At 40.3% G+C, this 18330-nt stretch overlaps 1 protein-coding gene across 1 annotated transcript in view; it reads left to right on the plus strand.

Annotated features, from left to right (window-relative positions):
* AMOTL1 (angiomotin like 1) overlaps window positions 1-18330 on the plus strand; it is a 167850-nt gene that overhangs the window by 71518 nt on the left and 78002 nt on the right. The window contains exon 4 of the mRNA XM_043994938.1: window positions 15624-15909. Within this exon, the coding sequence (XP_043850873.1) occupies window positions 15624-15909 (286 nt within the window). The remainder of the gene's footprint in view (window positions 1-15623; window positions 15910-18330) is intronic.

The raw sequence follows: 18330 nt of genomic DNA on the forward strand, positions 1-18330 counted from the left end.
GAATCAACAAAAGCTGTCTATAAATCCCTTATTTATGAGCTAAGTACACAATTACCAACATATTCTTTATCTGTAGTGTGAACTGGCAAAAGCTTTTCCCTTTGTGAAAAATCAGAGCATATTCTAATACAACAGTAAAAACACAATTTTAAAAGAATAACAATCCCCATGATAATAAAAACCCATTTAACTCACTCTAAATGTGGATACAATATCCCAAAAGAACATTTATGCAGCATTTGAGTTGGTCATTCAAAGTCAGGTTGGCTCACTAGCATTACTCCTCTGAGAGAATCTAGAACAGTTTTGGTTTCACCCCCTCTGGGAGCCTCTCCTTTATTTAAGGTCTTGCTGCTTTGTTCTACACTTCTGCAAAATATGCTTTTGCTTATGGCAGTAGTAACAGATTGGTGAAGGCTGATGGCGACTCAGCCACTTGATTTAGTTTACTAGAAATTTCTTGTATGGAAGCTAAAATACTTTGGATTGTGTTTGTTTCCTCAGGGGTATTTAGTATCTGTTTCTTGTCTTTTACCTCTTTATTCAGCTTAAGCTTTTCCTCTATAACCTCTTCCATATTTTCTTTCTCTGTTACTTGAGTCTCTCTTGTTCTTCCTTCTCTCTCTCTTTTTTCTCTCCCTTTGTCTTCTCTCTCATTATCTTCATACACATATGATGCTATTTCTTTTAACTTCTCAAAATATCTCATTTCCAGTAAAAAACTGATGAACAAAATGACTACAAATGAAATGTGCATCTCTAGGATTCAAGGCATCTAACTCACATATTTTATCATAGAATCCTCCCTGGTCATGGATAATTATCTCTTGTAGAGGTAGGAAGGAGTCAGGTTTTTCTGTTCTCTCTAAACCTAGGCTTTTACTTGAGATTGACCTTTCCTGCTCCCTGTCTTCTAAATCAGAGTTATAGAATGGTTGGTTGGCTGTGGAAGCCCTGAGAGTGTGAGTGGGTGGAGTGACCACAGTGCTACGAACCTGAGGGGGAGGAGGGAGGGAAGGGGCAGGTGCAGGCAGAGTCAGAGACAAAGCGCTCACCACCACAGGTACGGTAACTTTTGGAGGAGTGGGTAGAGCCTCAGCCCTGAGGAGGGAGGCTGAAGGAAGGGGTGGGGCTGCTGCCTCCTAGTGCTCAGTAACAGAGCCAAGGTGGAGTGTCCCAGCCTGAGAAGCAGGCTCAGCCTAGGCTGGCAAAGCCAGGGGTGCAGCCCCTCCTGAAGAAGGCTGGGTCATTGCCTCCAGGTATTCAGAAGAAAAGCAGGAGCTGGGAGTTTTAGCTGGAGAAGCAGATGGAAGAGGTGTGGTAATGGGAGAGGGGAAGAAGGCAACCCAGGAAAAGTTAGGTGTAAAAATCAGGATACATAGGGTAAGGATTTGAAAAAGGTGAGGGAACAGGAAGGTGAGTTTGAGATGTTGGAGGAGCAGAAGAGTTTGTAGGAGGAGGAGTTGAGGCAGATTGTGGAGGTGAGAGTCCATCTGGTAAGGCAAGAGTAGGGGAGGGGGAGGGAGGAGCTGAGCTTGTCTCCCTCTGTGTGGTCTCCTCAATCTCTTCCATATATCCCAGTATATTAAATCTTTAGGACATTTATTCACTATAGCAAATCTTAAATCCCTCAGTGTTTGAGAGTTAAGGGAACTTTATCTAGGCCATAAAAGTTCCCGTGATAAGTTAAAGTAATTTTTGTACCATGTGTAACAGTCCAACGAGCTTTTTCTTTTTTCATTCCTGGTTTAACTGGTAATTTTCCCATATCCCACTGTATAAGAAGTTTGTCTAAGGGGGACCCTTAGGGATAATAATACCTGCCTTAATAAGGGACATATCTCTTAGTGTTTTTGGCCCCCATGAAATGTAATTTAAAATCACCCTTTCTACATCAAAGAATACACGCAAAAAAACCTAACAGGATCTTATCAACTCAGTCCGTAAAATGATTTGGGTTTGGTTTGTTAAGACAACTGGCTAAAATATTCTAAGAAATCTTTTCCCCATGTCTCCCTGTTTGCACCTAGGCCAGATCAGAAAGTTTGAGAGTTAAAGTCCCCATATACTTAGAAATGGGCAGAAAAAGGCATATGAAAATTTAAAGAGATAGACACCTAAAATTACCCACATAGAATTTCTTACCCAGAAGATTGCTTGAAAATCAGGATCAGAAGATCTCAGGATTCAAAACACCCCTAGTGGGTCACCAAATTGTGTTATTTAAAATATTGTGGGACTAGGCTGGGGTTTCTAAAACATTGCTGCTTATAAATTAATGGCTATCATACCAGTTTTGACAGTAAGCATTTATTATTAATTAAGATCTCATATTAATAAAGTATTGACCATGTGTGTCTCTCTGACTTACCCGTTAGTCACAGGTTTACAGGCCTAAGCAATTACATACCCATCATGGAGTGGGAGAGGGCAAGCCTAGAGGTGGGTCACTACACATTGATATCAGATAATTGGTTAGCATCATTCAGCTCCATTGATTGATATGACTTGGGGGGTGGTCTAGAGATCAAATTCCAACCATCCAGATGTGCTTCTTCCCCTGGCTAATCAGAAGGATCAATCTGCATCCTTTTTGTTAAGCTGAAGGCTCATCCCAGGTTGGTTTCTGGGGAGGGGGAGAGAGCAGCTAACACTAACACATCTGGATTTTTTCCTAGAAATGCATTATTAATAATTATTTTCTCACAAAAATGAGGATAATAATGTCTGCCTTCATAAGGGACTTGTGAGAATGAAATGAGATAATCATATAGAACCCTTTGTAAGCCCTAAAATCCTACAATGGATACACGTCAGTTCTTAGTATGACTCATAACTGCCAATGATACTTCCGCACCTCGTTTTAGCTTGGAGATGACCCAGTGCTCTCCATATCATTGTAGTGCAAGTTCTGACAGGTGGTCCTATGAAGCTATCCAGGAAATGTACTGTGTCTGTTGCCTGAGGATCAACCCAGCCATGTTCAGAGATTATTATTAGATGGATGACAAGGCAATGAGATTTGTTTTTATTTTTTGTTTATTTTGCCACAATAATTCTGTAGGGAAAGAATATATGCTCACATGGGCATGGAGGGGGTATATGAGCAGCCCCAGTGGGAGGGTGTGCTTCACAATGTCAGAATCACAGATCCTTCAGTATTTGAGGTTGATGATGATGGTGAAGATGAAGATTTTTATTAGATAGTAAACTTCTTCAAAGAGAAGACTGGGGTCTTCTTTATCTTTATCATCCTCTCCCATACCTTACTGCACTTAGCTGGCATTTAATATTTAATTTTGAATAAGTCAGTGTGACTCTTCAGAATTAGTCACTTGTTTTGCAGGAAAAACACTATTTTTTTTGGGGGGGGGAGGCAATAGTAGTGGTGGTAGAAGGGAAAAAAATTGCATGGGAATTATGGCCAAAGAAACTTCCCTCTAGTCAAGAAGACCTCATGAAGAGAGGCTCCATATGCCTATAAATGCCATTCTCATAAGATGGGCACCTTAATTAGCTCTCTTCCTGCCTTCTGAGCCTGTTTGAACAAGTCTTCTCTAGTCCCATTAGCAAGTGAATCTTGCTGAATCATTGCTGAGTCTTGCTGAGTCAGCAGAAAGGGATTTTGATGGGCCACTTGTTCCTAAGTGAAGAAGGTGATGACCCTTCATTTTTTCTTTGTAAAGGAATTAGGTTGATTCTTATTTTGGATAGATACACCATAAAGAACACAAAATAAAAATTTGGGGCTTATGCACTGCTGAGCCAACCTGAGTAAAAGTTGGTGGTAAAGACGTCCTGATTTTTCTTTTTTGGAGTGGGTGCCTCTTTTACTTTATCACAGGCGAAAACCTAGCCATTGGCTAGCATCATAATTGTCACCAGTTAGTAGAGTCCACTTTCACCCGAATAGTAGAGAACTGCATGCAGGGATAATTTTTTTTTTATAAAATCATTTATATTTGGCCTTAGAAAGCATTTAATATTTTTGTCCTAGAAGCATTACCTTTCTAATTATGTTTTGCATAGGCTAGTAGTAAAATTAGTTGAAATTAACAGAACATTTTAACTGACAGAGGGGTGTGTGTGTGTGTGTGTGTGTGTGTGTGTGTGTGTGTGTGTGAGAGAGAGAGAGAGGGGGGGGGAATGAAGAAAACAGTCCTGAAATATGACATTGAGGAGGCACATAAATGAAATAGTTGTGACACCTGACCTCCAACAGTCTGTGTAGTGAAAGAAATATTGCATATATTCCAGAGGATGCTAATGAGTGGGCACACATCTATCCATATGGTGTGCAGAAAATCTGACAACTTCCATAAGGGTATCATTTTAAAGATCCTTAAAACTTCAATGAATCTTCAAGCTTATCAGTGTGGAACAGATAGTAACCCACTCATGTCTCCTCAATCTGACCATACCATTAATAATCAACACACACACAGTCTCTCTCTCTGTGTGTGTCTCTGTCTCTGTGTGTGTGTCTGTGTGTGTGTGTGTCTCTCTCTCTCTCTGTGTCTCTGTGTGTGTGTGTGTGTGTCTCTCTGTGTCTCTCTCTCTCTGTGTATGTGTGTGTGTCTCTGTGTGTGTGTGTGTGTCTCTCTCACACACACACACACACACACACACACACACACACACACACTCTTAAGTGTATGTACCTCTAGAGGATAGGGGCTTTAGTGACTTGAGAGTTGATTTTAGACATAAAATTGTCCAAGGATTCATTGCTAGACATTGCCAATCATACTTACCAACATGCAGAGAGGTTTTAATAACTGGCTTTTTATATTCTTAGCATAGACCCACAAAAACCCAGTGGGTCCTGACCAGGCATTTTGGCAGCTTTATGTGGGTTTTAGTTAAATAGGCAGGACTGATTTGCTGGAATTGTAAATAGGGCAGAAAGGGAAAATAGCGATTTACATATCAAAGAATAGAAAGCAGAAGGGGAAGATGTACAACAGGTAGAATGATAAATTGGACAGCAAACGCTAGAGATATAGCTAGAATGTGCAGATTAACCATTAACACCAGAACTCTTTCTAGTTAGTGACAAATGTTCATCTTAAGTAGAGGTTAATAGCTGATAGAGACATTCTGTTATCACTAGCCAGTTAGTCAGTGGAGCTGGTTTCACGTTAGCTAAGTTCTACATGGTCTAGCTAGTTAGGATATGCACTGTCTTAAGGAAATGGCAACTGTAGAGCTAAACAAGGAAAATGATCTTGCGTGGTCTCGGACATATTCAAATCGAAGCTCTGACACATGGTGGTTGTGTGATCTTTTTGCACTGTTCTTTCACCTTTCTAAATTCCTAAGTTTCAGAGATGGTGCTGATTTTCACAGGAAGAGGAATTCCCTTGCTAGGAGCTTCCTACACTGATGAAATCACCCCACAAAAATATCCCTAGCCATATAACATCTGGGTTTTGTTTACAAAGTTAAAAGGGGAGGTGAGAATGATTCAATTAATTCTGGTGAGAATGGTTAATTTGATACTAACATTTTAAAGTGTCTGCTAATTAAAATACTGTTTTGTTGGACTGGAGGAAATACAAAGAAAAACAAGACACTTCCTGACCACAAAGTGCTTACTGTCTAGTAAGGTAGATAATGGAGACAGCTAGTTGGTGAAGGAGATAGTGCTCCTGGCTTGGAGTCAGGAAGACTTATATTTGTGAGTTCAAATTTGGCCTCAGGCACTTACTGTGTCACTTAACCCTATTTGCCTCAGTTTCCTCCTCTGTAAAATAAGCTGGAGAAGGAAATGGCAAACCCCTTCAGTATTTTTGTTTTTTGGGCAGGACAGTGGGGGTTAAGTGACTTGCCCAGGGTCACAAAGCTAGTAAGTGTCAAGTGTCTGAGGCCAGATTTGAACTCCGGTCCTCCAGAATCCCAGGCTGATGCTTTATCTACTGTGCCACCTAGCTGGTCCCCTCCAGTATTTTTACCAATAAAACCCCAAATGGGGTTGTGGGAGGTTGGAAATGACTGAATAACAACAGAAAGAGTAGAAAAGCTATATATACTGATAACAATATTAGAATATAGAACACAGTCACAGAAAGGGACAAAGGTTTTTGGAGGTGTGTATCTGTGTGTATAGATTAAATTACCTATGAATTTTTTGGATGGATTGGTGAAAGATTTCATGGAGGAGCTAATATTTAATCTATGTCCTGAAGAGCTGGTAGGATTTCAGGTTGGTGGAAATGTTGGATGGGATGAACATTACAGAAGTCAGTGCCACTGTTAGCTCTTAGACTCAATTCCTTACTCCCTGGGCCAAAAACATCTCACTATTCGTGTCCCTCCCTATTATTTCCGGGATAAAATACAGACTCCCCAGTTCAACATTTGAACGCTTTCATGACCTGGGCCTACCCTAGCTTTCCAGATGTATTAATTGTCACTTCCATTCACCTGATTTGCTTTCCAGCCAGTCGCCTCAGACAAACTGAGGCCTGGGAAAGACCCCAATTTAGAAAGGCCACGGTCATCTCCTGCATCCCAGGCCATCTCTAGTCATCTTGACTTCTGTCTTGTGATTGGACTGTGGCTCTGGAGGAGAGAGCAAAGCTGATGACTTTGCCCATCTCTGCTTCACTTAAATCCAATTCACTTGCAAGTCAAGATATTACCCATGATGTCACTGGTCCTCTTTGAGAATGAAGGATGAACAGCAGCCTATTTCTTCCTGTTTGCCAAACATGATGTTCTGTCTTTCCATCTTGGCAAATTTTACACAGTGCCTGGAATGCATTTCCTCCTCATCTCGGCTCCTTGGAATTCATCCCTAGCCTTCTTCAGGGCTTAGCTTGAGTGCCTCATCTCACAGGGAGATTTTCCTAACCCATTCCCTAGTTGTAGTCTATCTGTCTATCTACTCTACTCTGTCTATTCATCCTGTCCGCCTGTCTATCTTTCTCAGCTACTGTGAGCTTCTTAAGTACAGGGACTGGTTTTTGTTTGTTCATATGCTTTCTCTGTATTCTAAGAGTTTAGTCTAGTGGCTGGCATACAGTAGGTGATTAATAAATATGAGTTGACTAACATTTATTTTGAATACCAGCATTACTCTTGAGGAGTTAGTATAATTTTCAGCTGAAGAATGTCTTCTGAGTCAAGTGAAACCCTCTGTTTATGCTAAGAAACGGCTTTGCTGAATGAGTTCAAGAGGCCAAGGTCAGGTTACTTTCTCAGGGAACCCAGCCCAATTCCAGCTATAAAGATTTAAATGAATAACAGCTCCAAACAGGAAGATTATCCACTCCAATGCTGGAGGACAGTGATTTGATCTTAATTCACCAAAGTGCTGAGTCAATAACATGAAAATTTACATGGCTGGTGGTACATTGATATTGGCTCTGTTACATGGGAAAAGCAAAGTGAAGTTTCAGGCATTAAAATTTGATGGTTAAAGTCATGATAGTCTTATTTCATGGCTATCTTTTGAGTTACAGAATTCTGAAGGACCAGCTTTCCAAAAGTGGGGCCCATTCTAATGTGTGTTTTGCTCAACAAACATTTATCAAGCACTCACTATGTCCTAGGCAATATTCCAAGTACTGGAGATACAAAGAATGACAAAAAAAAAATAGTTCCTGTCCTCAAGGAGCTCACAGTCTAATGGCACTTATATGTTAAAAGAAGAAGGTAGAAGAAATATTGTTGAGGAACTGCAGTCATAGTTTTACTTGGGGGAGGCAGGGTGGTTTATATCAGTGGAGGAAATCAAAGTATTATAGATTTAGGGTTGGAAGAAACCATAGAAGCCATGTTATCCAACAACTTCATTTTATAAGTGAAGAAATTGAAGCCCAGAGAAGCTGAGTGTTTAATCAAGGTCACCCAGTAGGGAAAAGAGCTTGGATTCAGATTTAGGTATTTTGACTTCTTTCCCCTTGCTAGGGTGTTCTGAATCTAGGGCCTGCTGGCCTCTCTACCTACCATGCCGTGCTGCCTCTTCATCGCTTTGTTGTTAAGTCCTAAACCAGCACATCTCATACTTTTGGGCCTTAGATCCCCTTTTACTCTAAAAATTTTTGAGGGCCCCACCCCAGCTATCTGGGGGTTTTAGTAATCTGTAATTACTAATCTCAATACAAATCAGTTGGATGAGATAGTAATCAAAAGATCTAATAGGCAGAGGGTCCTTGGGCCGGGATGAGCAAAAGGCCATAAGGATAGGCTGTGTCAGTCCCATAATAGATTCCTCATTGGATTAGATATTAAAATACATTTTTAGAATATATATGTATGGGGAACAGCTAGGTAGGGCAGTGGATAAAGCACCAGCCCTGGATTCAGGAGGACCTGAGTTCAAATCCGACCTCAGACACTTGACACTTACTAGCTGTGTGATCCTGGGCAAGTCACTTAACCCCCATTGCCCTGGAAAAAAAATATATGTATACATATATCCATATGCATATAAAATAGATATGTATATGTATACATGCATACATCTGTATAAGAATATGTACACATATGTTTATAAACATGTGCTTACAAACGGGCGCATATCTATACAGATACATGCTCATATATGTATGTGCTTAACACCTATATGCACACAATATATACATGCATACATACACACATTGCCTGGGAGAAGGAGAATCCATCCAATCTCTTCCAAACCTTACCCTCTCTCTATCCTCTTCATAGTTTATCTAGTAGGTTATTACATTAGTTGTTAGCCCAGAACAAGAAGACTTGAGCAGTCAGCATCCAGATGACATCTTTCCTGGATGAGAGAACCAGCGAAAACCAACTTTGGTTAAAAGAGCAATGGCCTTTTCTCTTTTCACAGTTTTTCCTTTGGGCTGGCCTGGGGCACGTGTTATGTGGCCAAATGGATCTTTGTAGTTAAATGCCTAGAAAAGGTAAAGAGGAGACATTCAGACTCCTTCCTTGTATAATTACAGAGAGATTCCTTTGGGAATGCTTCCTGTGCTGTAGGGTCAGGGGGTAGGCAGGATTGTAGGAGCCAGATTCTTGGTTTGGGCGGGGGTGGGGGGGGTGTTCATCTGAACATTTCTCTGATGTAATCACTGTAATCCCACCTTTCTTCTTCCTTCTGTAACCCAGACAGAAGAAAAGCGGAGGCTGTGGTTTTGATCTGAAAATGACATGCTGGCAATTCCATATTTCAGGAGTCTAAGAACTACACCTCAGACATTCATTTATTTACATCTAACCATCTTCTTAGTCAGAAAGATGGAGAAATTTTCTAATTGGGGCTTGCTTGATCTGATCTCCCATCTTTATCCTCAGACTTAGGGATAAAACAAATAAGTAGGTATAATTACAATGACCAGAGTTGGTCTTAGAGAAGAGATGAGGAAATGTGGCCTCTTTTTAGAGGAGAAAGGTGGGAGGCAATGGGTTTAGAATATTGTATATGTTGTCAGATCTGGTTGCTATATTGGTTGGCTCTGCATCATTATTTGTTGATTTTTGGGAAGGTTTTATAGGGTGATTGTAGAAAGGATACGTAAAAATAGAAGCACTTTTTTTCATGACCCTATTGGGAGTTCAGAATAAAAAAAATAGTTTCTGTCCTCAAGGAGCAAATAATCTAGTTGTAGAGACAATATAAACATGTGAAAGTTAAATAGTAAAATGTTTAAATAGCAAAGGACCACAGGGTCCTATATTTCCAGCTGGAAGATACTTTAGTCCTACCCCACGTTTTTTTTGGGGGGTGTGGCAATGAGGGTAAAGTGACTTGCCCAGGGTCACATAACTAGTAAGTGTCAAGTGTTTGAGGCCGGATTTGAACTCAGGTCCCTCTGAATCCAGGGCCAATGCTTTATCTGCTGCACCACCTAGCTGCCCCCAACCCCACATTTTACAAAAGAGGAAACTGAGACCCAAAGAAGTTGTGACTTGCCCAAGGTCATAGGGACAGTGTGAGTGAAAGGCAGGATTTGAACCTCTAACTTCAGGTCCAGTGCTTTTTTCCATTGTACCAAAACTCAGTTCATCAGGTAGCCAGTGTCCAAAGAAATGGTAATTACTTTTGAGTTCAGAGCAGGGATTGGGGTGATGAAAAGATCATTGGATTTGGAGTCAGGAGTCCTAGCTCTCTACCTATCTTTTCTGTTTTCCACTGCTGTGACCTTGGTGAGTCATGTAAGCTTTTTGAGCCTCTGTTTCTTTATCTGTTGCATGGAAGTGATAATATTTGTACTATCTGCCTCACAGGGTATTTGTGAGGGTAATTTATAAAAGTATATAAATGTGAGCCATTGTTCTTACTCCAGGTGGGTTCCAGGTAAAGATCCCCAGACCATTTCATTCCTGCCACCCAGTTTGTCTTCTCTCATGTACAAGGCTATTTAAAAAAAGATGATCACATAAGAAGATGACATAAAATGATATCATTTTCTTCACTGATAATGTATAGACTAAGATTCTTTTGAAGTAAAATTTTAGGCTGAAATTTTAAGAAAATATAGTGATCTAGTACAATTACAAATACCAAACTGCAGCTTCATCAGTAATTTAAGCCTAGTTTTTTGATGCAAATAACTTACATTAAATTGACTCAGCAAGATTCAACAAACACTTGATAAAAGGACAGAAAAGACATAGTGAAACAGGCTCTGAAGGAACTAAATTAATTGAGACAATTTTTTACAGGAAAATTTCAATTCCTCCCTCATCTTGTAATACCTCCTCCTGTCCCTGCAAAAGAAATTCCATGAAAAAGTTAGTTTATTGATTGTTAATAGAAAAGAGGGACCAACATTGATCATTGTATTTGATTGGGGTTTTGTTGCTTATCCATGACTTATGGTTGCTTTAGTCATTGTATATATTGTTCTTAGGCCCTGCTTTCTGTAATCAGCATTACTTCCTCTGCCCATTGTGAGAAAATAATAGGATTTGGCAGATACTCAAAAGCTTACCTGGAGATTAATCTAAACTGATTGAATTAAGTGAGTGATTGACTTTGCTGATTAGCCTACTTCAAATTAATTAGATTGTAACCACACCTGGCTAGCCCTTAAGAGGGTATTTTTCTCAGAAGCTAAGGACTTTGAACTCAACAAGAGACCACCTTCAGGTCCAGTGAACCAATGGATTTGGATGATGCTAACCAATCAACTTGAAGCAGTGTGTAAGGACCGCCTCTACGCTAGACCTATAAAAAGCTTCCACACTCAGTTTGAGAGGAATCCATCGTTGAAGCAGGCCAGTGGCGGAGGACTTGAGGAAGAACCAGACCAGGCTGGAACTCTAGGCTAGATAGGCCTTTTCTTAACTTTCTGAACTCCATATGAATACCTGGTATGCTTTAATAAATGCTTAATGCCCAAAGACTGGTGCTAAAGCTTCTAATTTAAGGCGACCACATATTAGATTATTTAGACATCACAGTTAGATTTTAAACATCACATCATGTTTCTCTGTATTCATAATATTCCTCATACCTAATGACACAGTAATATCCCATTATGTGCATATGCCATAATTTTTTTAGCCATTTCAGTCAGCATGCACATATTTAAAGTTCTAGCATTCTGTTATCACAGATGATGCCACTCTGAACCTTTTTGTACCTGTGATGTCATTCTTTGCTGTCAATAGCTTCTAGGATTTAAACCTAGTAGGTAATCTCTGGATCAAAGGGTATAACCTATTTAGTCACTCTCCTGGCATAATTCCAAAGTGTTCTCCATAGTTTCACTAGCAGGGAAGTAGCATGACTGCCTTTCTGTATCCCAGAGAATGATGAGTTTTCCAATCTTAGCATATTTGCTAGCTTAAGAGGAGTGAAGTGATATCTCAGGGCTATTTTAAATTTCATTTTCTAATTATTAGTGATTTTGAAATTTTTTCAAGAGGCTATTGGCATTTTTTGTTTATTTCTCTTTTATCTTCTTGCTATAGCTAGCATCATTTTTGTTCAGTCATTTTTTTCAGTTGTGCCTGACCCCATTTGGGCTTTTCTTGGCGAAGATACTGAAGTGATTTGCTATTTCTTTCTCCAGCTCATTTTATAGATGAGGAAATTGAGGCAGAGGGTTAAGTGACTTGCCCAGGGTCACCCATCTGAGGCCAGATTTGAACTCAGGAAGATGAGTCTTCCTGACCCAAGGCCTGGAACTCTATCCACTGCACCACCTAGTTGTCTGAAAGCATCTTAATAGCAATTATAAATAATTTATAAATTTATAAAATAGTAATTGAGATAGTGGGCATCCTTGATTTACTCATGATCCTACTGGGAAAGCTTTCAGTGTTTCTCCATGATAAGTAATGCTGGCTTTTGAATTTAGATGAATACTTTTTATCATAATAAAATCCTTTTATTTTGTGTCTAGCTTTTGAGTGTTTTTGCATAAATAAATGCTCTTCTGTCTGCTATGAGCATGCTATTTTCATTATTTGTTACTAATAAGATTAATTATCTTTACATTTCTTAGTATTGAACTGTCCTCGTATTCCTGGTAAAAAAAATCTAACCTAGGGGCAGCTAGGTGGCACAGTAGATAGAGCACTGGCCCTGGATTCAGGAGGACCTGAGTTCAAATTTGACCTCAAACACTTAATACTTCCTAGCTGTGTAACCCTGGGCAAGTCACTTAACTCCAATTGCCTCACCCCCCCACCCCCCAATCTAACTTAGTCATAATGAATGATTTCAGAAATATATTGTTAAAACCTATGTTACTTTTTTCCATTCTCATTTTGCAAAACCTTAAAGCTCTAGAGAGATATCAACTATTATTTTTGGTGATGTATTATTAGCTGCATGTATTATTATTGTTTTCTATCTACCCACTTTGATTATCAAGCTTTTTATGTATCTCATAAAATGAGCTTGGCAAGATCCTGGCTTTCTTTGATTTTGCTAACAGTTTACCTAGCATATGAATTGTTTATTCTTTAAATATTTGCTATTGTTCCCTTGTAAATTCTGGGGAGCTCCCAAAGTCTCCACCCTCGGACTTTCTGACTCCTCTGGGTATTTCTCTGGGACCTTCCACTCTTGCTTCCTTCAGTAACAGAACCTTGTAGTTTACATATGTCCCTGGTCTGTCTCAGGTCACAGTGGAAGACAACCTTGCACTCATGATAGCTTGGTTAATGGGCTTCTTTTCCTGTTGCCATGGGCTTCTGAGTCACTTTTTGTGCAGTACTAGGGTGGAAAAAAGTAATTTTCTGTCATTTCCTATTTAATTTATCTCATTATTCTGTCTGGTGAGAACTTCAAGGTTTTGCTGGAGTAGATAATGGGAATTGGGTGGTTTGTCCCAGATTCAAGCAGCTTCTTGAGAGTGCCTACCTACCTTTTGAAGCTCAATTCAAATATCACTTCCTTAAGGAGACTTTTTCTGATTCCCCTCATCCTCCATCAGTCTGACCCTCATTCCCTTAACGTTTTAGGTGGCACTTGCTTGGACCCTTCTGCTTATCATGTACTTAGTATGCTAGTTATTTGTATATGAGATTTAACCTGGCTTTGGCCTAAATACTCTTTGAAGGCAAGGACAGACTCCTCTCTCAACTTTATATCTTTCTGGGTTGTTAGCACTTTGGTCTACACACAAATACATCCATCAGTCAAGCAAAAGGCATTTATTAAGCAATTAATATATTCCAAACAAATGTTTGTCGAATTGGAGACCCTGATCCTGCTGTCAGGAGGCTTGCAAACTAGTTTAAGATTAAAGCATTAACTTTATTTTTGTCTGATTGCCCCTGAAGTGTTTCATTATTGCCATGTAACCACATGTGAATGACAGGATTCCTCAGATAGAGAAGCAATATCCACTTTGTCCATAAATAATATGTGAACACCAGAGCCACAGGTCATCAGTCAAAGCCAGATTCAATGGGCCTGGATGCAGCATGGGGCAGAGCCATGCAAGTGTGCCCAGGCATTCTGTGCAGCTCTGCGTTCAGGTTGCAGGTTATTACATCACTTCCCCACAGCAAAACAGCACCATCCCTAACACCTTTTTCATGGGGAAAGGATTCCATGCTACCAGAACAACAAGCCTGCTCACTAGGGCTGGGGAAGGGGGCCTTTGCTTTTAAACCTGAGGTAGTAATAGAATGGGTTGCCAAGTGTAACCTCTTGAGCAAAAAAATCCCACACCCTACTATAGGATTCAGCCAATCTACAGGAATGTGCTTATTCAGGTCTACAGAGACAGCAGGTTTGATTCATGCCTCCAAGGACTTCCCATAATACTATGAGAGAGATGACGGTACTACTAGAGAGAGTTCAAGAAATATCTCAATCCTTCTGACCTGAGATTTAACGTCTCTGCGTGTATATGTGAACATACAAATATGTACATTCAAGGACATAAACAGGTTTCCTTGTTTGGATATGGTCCATCTTTCACCAGAAAATGGAAACCTTTTATTTCCCAAAGAAAGACCAAGTAGTTATGCAATATGGAAAGCCAGTCTATAAATCTTCCTGTTGACAGCATTCCTTTCTATAATTGGAAGACTCTTTGAAGGGTTGAACCTTCCTTAAGGAAACAAGAAATTCGACTTTACCTCTCCAAGTTACCTTGTATCCCAGTTATATAAAGATTATGACTTAGCAGGAAAGGCAAACTAAAGAAAGACTCCCTCTATTCCAGAAGGGTACCCCAAATGGAAATATCTGTTCTACAAGATGGAGAAGTATTAACATCATAAGGCAGCATCAATACTTAGTTATAATTCATTTGGTCCAATCCAGCAAATATTTGTTAAATTCCTAAAATGAGGGGGCTGAACAAAATACCTATGTGTCTCTCCTCCCCTCCCCTCCCCTCTCCATGGGTCAATGAGGTTTAAGTGACTTGCCCGGGGTCACACAGCTAGTAAGTCTCAAGTGTCTGAGGTCAGATTTGAACTCAGATCCTCCTGAATCCAGGGCCAGTGCATTATCCTCTGTACCACCTAGCTGCTCCCTAGAATGTAAGTTTCTTGAGAGGAGGGACAGTTTCACTTTTGTCTTTGTATCCTAGAACAGTGTCTGACACATAGTAGGTGCCTAATAAATGCTTTTTGTTTAGTTAGGGGCAGGTGAACAGAAGGACACAGGCTTAGACAATATGTGAACCTTGCTATGAAAAAGATTGTGAACTTCCCTCCCTTCTGCAGAAATGGAGAATTTATGGGTTTGGTACAATGTTTAAACTGTCAGACTCAGTTGGTATGTTGGTTAGTTTTACTGAACTGCTTTTTTTCTCCTTTTTTTTTTCTTCTTGCTTTCAAGGCTTGAATTGCTGGGTCAGGGGAAGGGGAAATATTTTTTTTTAAAAGATGTTGATATAAAAATCAAAAAATAATATGATTTTTTTTAAGAAGGAAAAAAAAAAGCAGTGAAAGAGGGAATGATTCTCAACTGAGACCTGAAATTCCTGGGCTCAGTTACTAGGTTTGCCCTTGAGGTCTTATACAGTAAGTAGACTTCTGGTCTATCAGATGACCGTCCTCACTTCTCTCCCACTGAGAGTCTGGTGTGGTCTCCCTTAGCATTCAGCAATGCTTTGATGTCCAGAGATAGAGAGGGCACAAATTGTTATTTCTGCTTTCCTGCTCCCGCCGTTTCCTCTGGGGTCTGATTAATGCTGTTCGTTTCCTTTTTCTTTCAGCCGGCCATGCCAACTCCCCTACCCGTCGATGCAGCAGCACAGCCCCATGTCCTCCCAGGCCTCCTCTATCAGCGGCCCGCTGCATTCAGTCATGCCCCCTCCCCTTCCATTGCCCATGTTGCCCCAGCAGCCTCCACCTGCCACACCCCCAGGCCAGCAGCTTGGCCCTGAAGCTTTTGCTATTGTGGAGAGGGCACAGCAGATGGTGGCAATCCTATCAGAGGAAAACCGGGTGCTCCGTCAGGAAATTGAGGGATATTATGACAAAGCTGACAAGCTTCAGAAGGTATGTATTTGACTTTTGGGGGAAAGGGGAGGGGAAATGTTCTTTGGCATGGGAGTTTGGGAGGGTAGGGCATTATTTCTCCTCTTATTGAGAGACAGTATGGTGTAACCAAATAAATGGAATAAATCAAATCAAATCAATCAAATCAAATCAATGGAATCAAATGGAATAAATCAAATTACTTGTGTGGTGGTGATGGTGGTGGTGTTTAAGTTGTGCCTGACTCTTCATTACCCCTTTTTTGGAGGGGGGGTAGCTCTTGGCAAAGATACTGCCATTTCCTTCTCTAGCTCATTTTACAGATGAGGAAACTGAGGCAAACAGGATTTAGAGACTTTCCCAGGGTCTGAATTTAGTAAGTGTCTGAAGGCAGATTTGAATTCAGGTCTTCTTGATTCTAGGTACCACCTGGATGCCCTTATTACCTGTGTAACTACAAGCAAATCCCTGCACATCTCTAGGGATGTGGGATGATCATATCTGTAATACCCATCTCCCCTGGCAACTGTTAAGATGAGATGATTTATGGGAAAGGCTTTATATACCCCATACAAAATTATCCACTATTAGTGAACCCAAGTCTCCCAAACTTAGTAGTTAGTGAGTCCCTAGTTGGGCAGTGGATATGAGAGTCACCTGGTGACTGAACCCTCAAGTTTTCAGTCAGGTGACCTGAATAAAATTCCTTCTCTGTCCCTGCTTCTATTGGCTAACTCTCAGAATCATAGACTATCTGATCAGGCTTAGTGGCATTGGGGCTAGAGTGCTGGGCTTGGAGGATGAAAGACCTGAATTCAGATCCTTCCCCTGTCATTTATTAGCTGTGTGATCCTGGGTAAGTCACTTAACTTTCCCAAACCTCAGTTTCCCCATTTGTAAAATGGGGGGAAAAACATCTACCTCACAGAGCTGTTGTGCGGATTGAAGGAGATAAAGTATGTGAAGCTGTTGGCTAAGTTTACATTAGAGGAGACCTTTAGAGATTATCCAGTCCAACCCGTACATTTTAAAGAGGAGAGAATTAAGGACTACAAGGGTGACCTGATTTTTCTAGGGTAGAGCAGCTAATAATTGGTAGAGTTGAATGTCAAATCCAGGTCCAGTGTTCTTTCTACTACACTAAGGTTCTCCTGAGAAATCATTCTATCCAAATGGACCCTCACTTTGTTTTCTTGAGACCGAAGTCCTGGTCTTAAGAATAAAAAAAAGACTTGAATTCAAGTCCCAGTTCAAAGACCAGTCAATTTTAGGATCTTGGGCAAATTACTTAATCTTCTCAGAACTTAAAGCTGTTTCCTTTGTAAAACTGGATGGCCATTCTTACACTACCTACCTCTTGGAGTAGTGAAGAAACTCTTTGTAAAGCTGCATGTGCTATATCTCTGTTAGCTATTCTTATCCAATGTGGACAGGTATTTATAGATTCAGAGAACTGGTGAGCTAGAGGGGACCACAGAGGCCATTTTAGTCCAATTCCTTAATTTTCTTTTTTTCCCAATTCAACATATATTTGTCAAGCACCTACCACATGCAAAGCGCTATGCTAGGCACTCTGAACACAGATACAAAAGCTCAGAAGCCCTCACTTTAAGCAGCTTACATTTTAAAAAATTACTTTTTCATATCACCTTCATTTCCAATTAAATCTACTCCCTCACCCTATGAGCCATCCTTTGTAGCAAAGACTAAAAAGGGGAGGAGGAAGCAGTTCATCTCAACCAATCAAATCTGATAGTATATGTGTGTAGTGTTCCACACCCATGACTCCCCCCCCCCCCCCACATCTGCAAGGAAGGGTCATTTTACTGAGAAAGAAACAGACCTAGATAAGTAAAGTGATTTGCCCAAGTTTATATAACTCTAGTAACAGAGGGGAAACTGAAAACCAGGTCTCCCAATTCCTAGTTCAATGTTCTTTTACCTTCTCCCTTTTTTTAAAACAATATTTTATTGGTGGTCTTTCCCTTTTTATGTAATTGTCACTTCCAATGGCTTACCTCACTTAGAACTCTCACTTGTAACAGAAATTTGGTCAGAGAAAACAACGAACACTTCAGATATTCTTTCATCACACTGTCCATAGCCTCTTTGTTTGGTACCTTTCTCTGTTGGATGAGTTCTTTGAGTGGGTGGTTTTTCAGGTTGAAATATGCTCTGTAGGCCCAGCACCAGTGGCTATTATTAGTGTGTTGGAGTAAAAATAAAAGAAGAAAAGGGATTGATATTATTAATATAGTGATACAAAGCAACTTGTGTGAAGGTTCCCTCTTTGGAAGGTCAAATGGGAAATGCTGAATAAGTCATTGCCTGAATAAGCCATTGCCAAGCAGGGATTTGACTTTGACCTGGTGTATAGTCTGTTTTATGTGCTGCAAGTAGAGTTAGAGGAGAGGAAGGTCAGAGACCTAGAATGGGAGATAG

This window comes from Dromiciops gliroides, chromosome 3, assembly GCF_019393635.1.
Source record: "Dromiciops gliroides isolate mDroGli1 chromosome 3, mDroGli1.pri, whole genome shotgun sequence".
NCBI classification, from domain to species: Eukaryota; Metazoa; Chordata; class Mammalia; order Microbiotheria; family Microbiotheriidae; genus Dromiciops; species Dromiciops gliroides.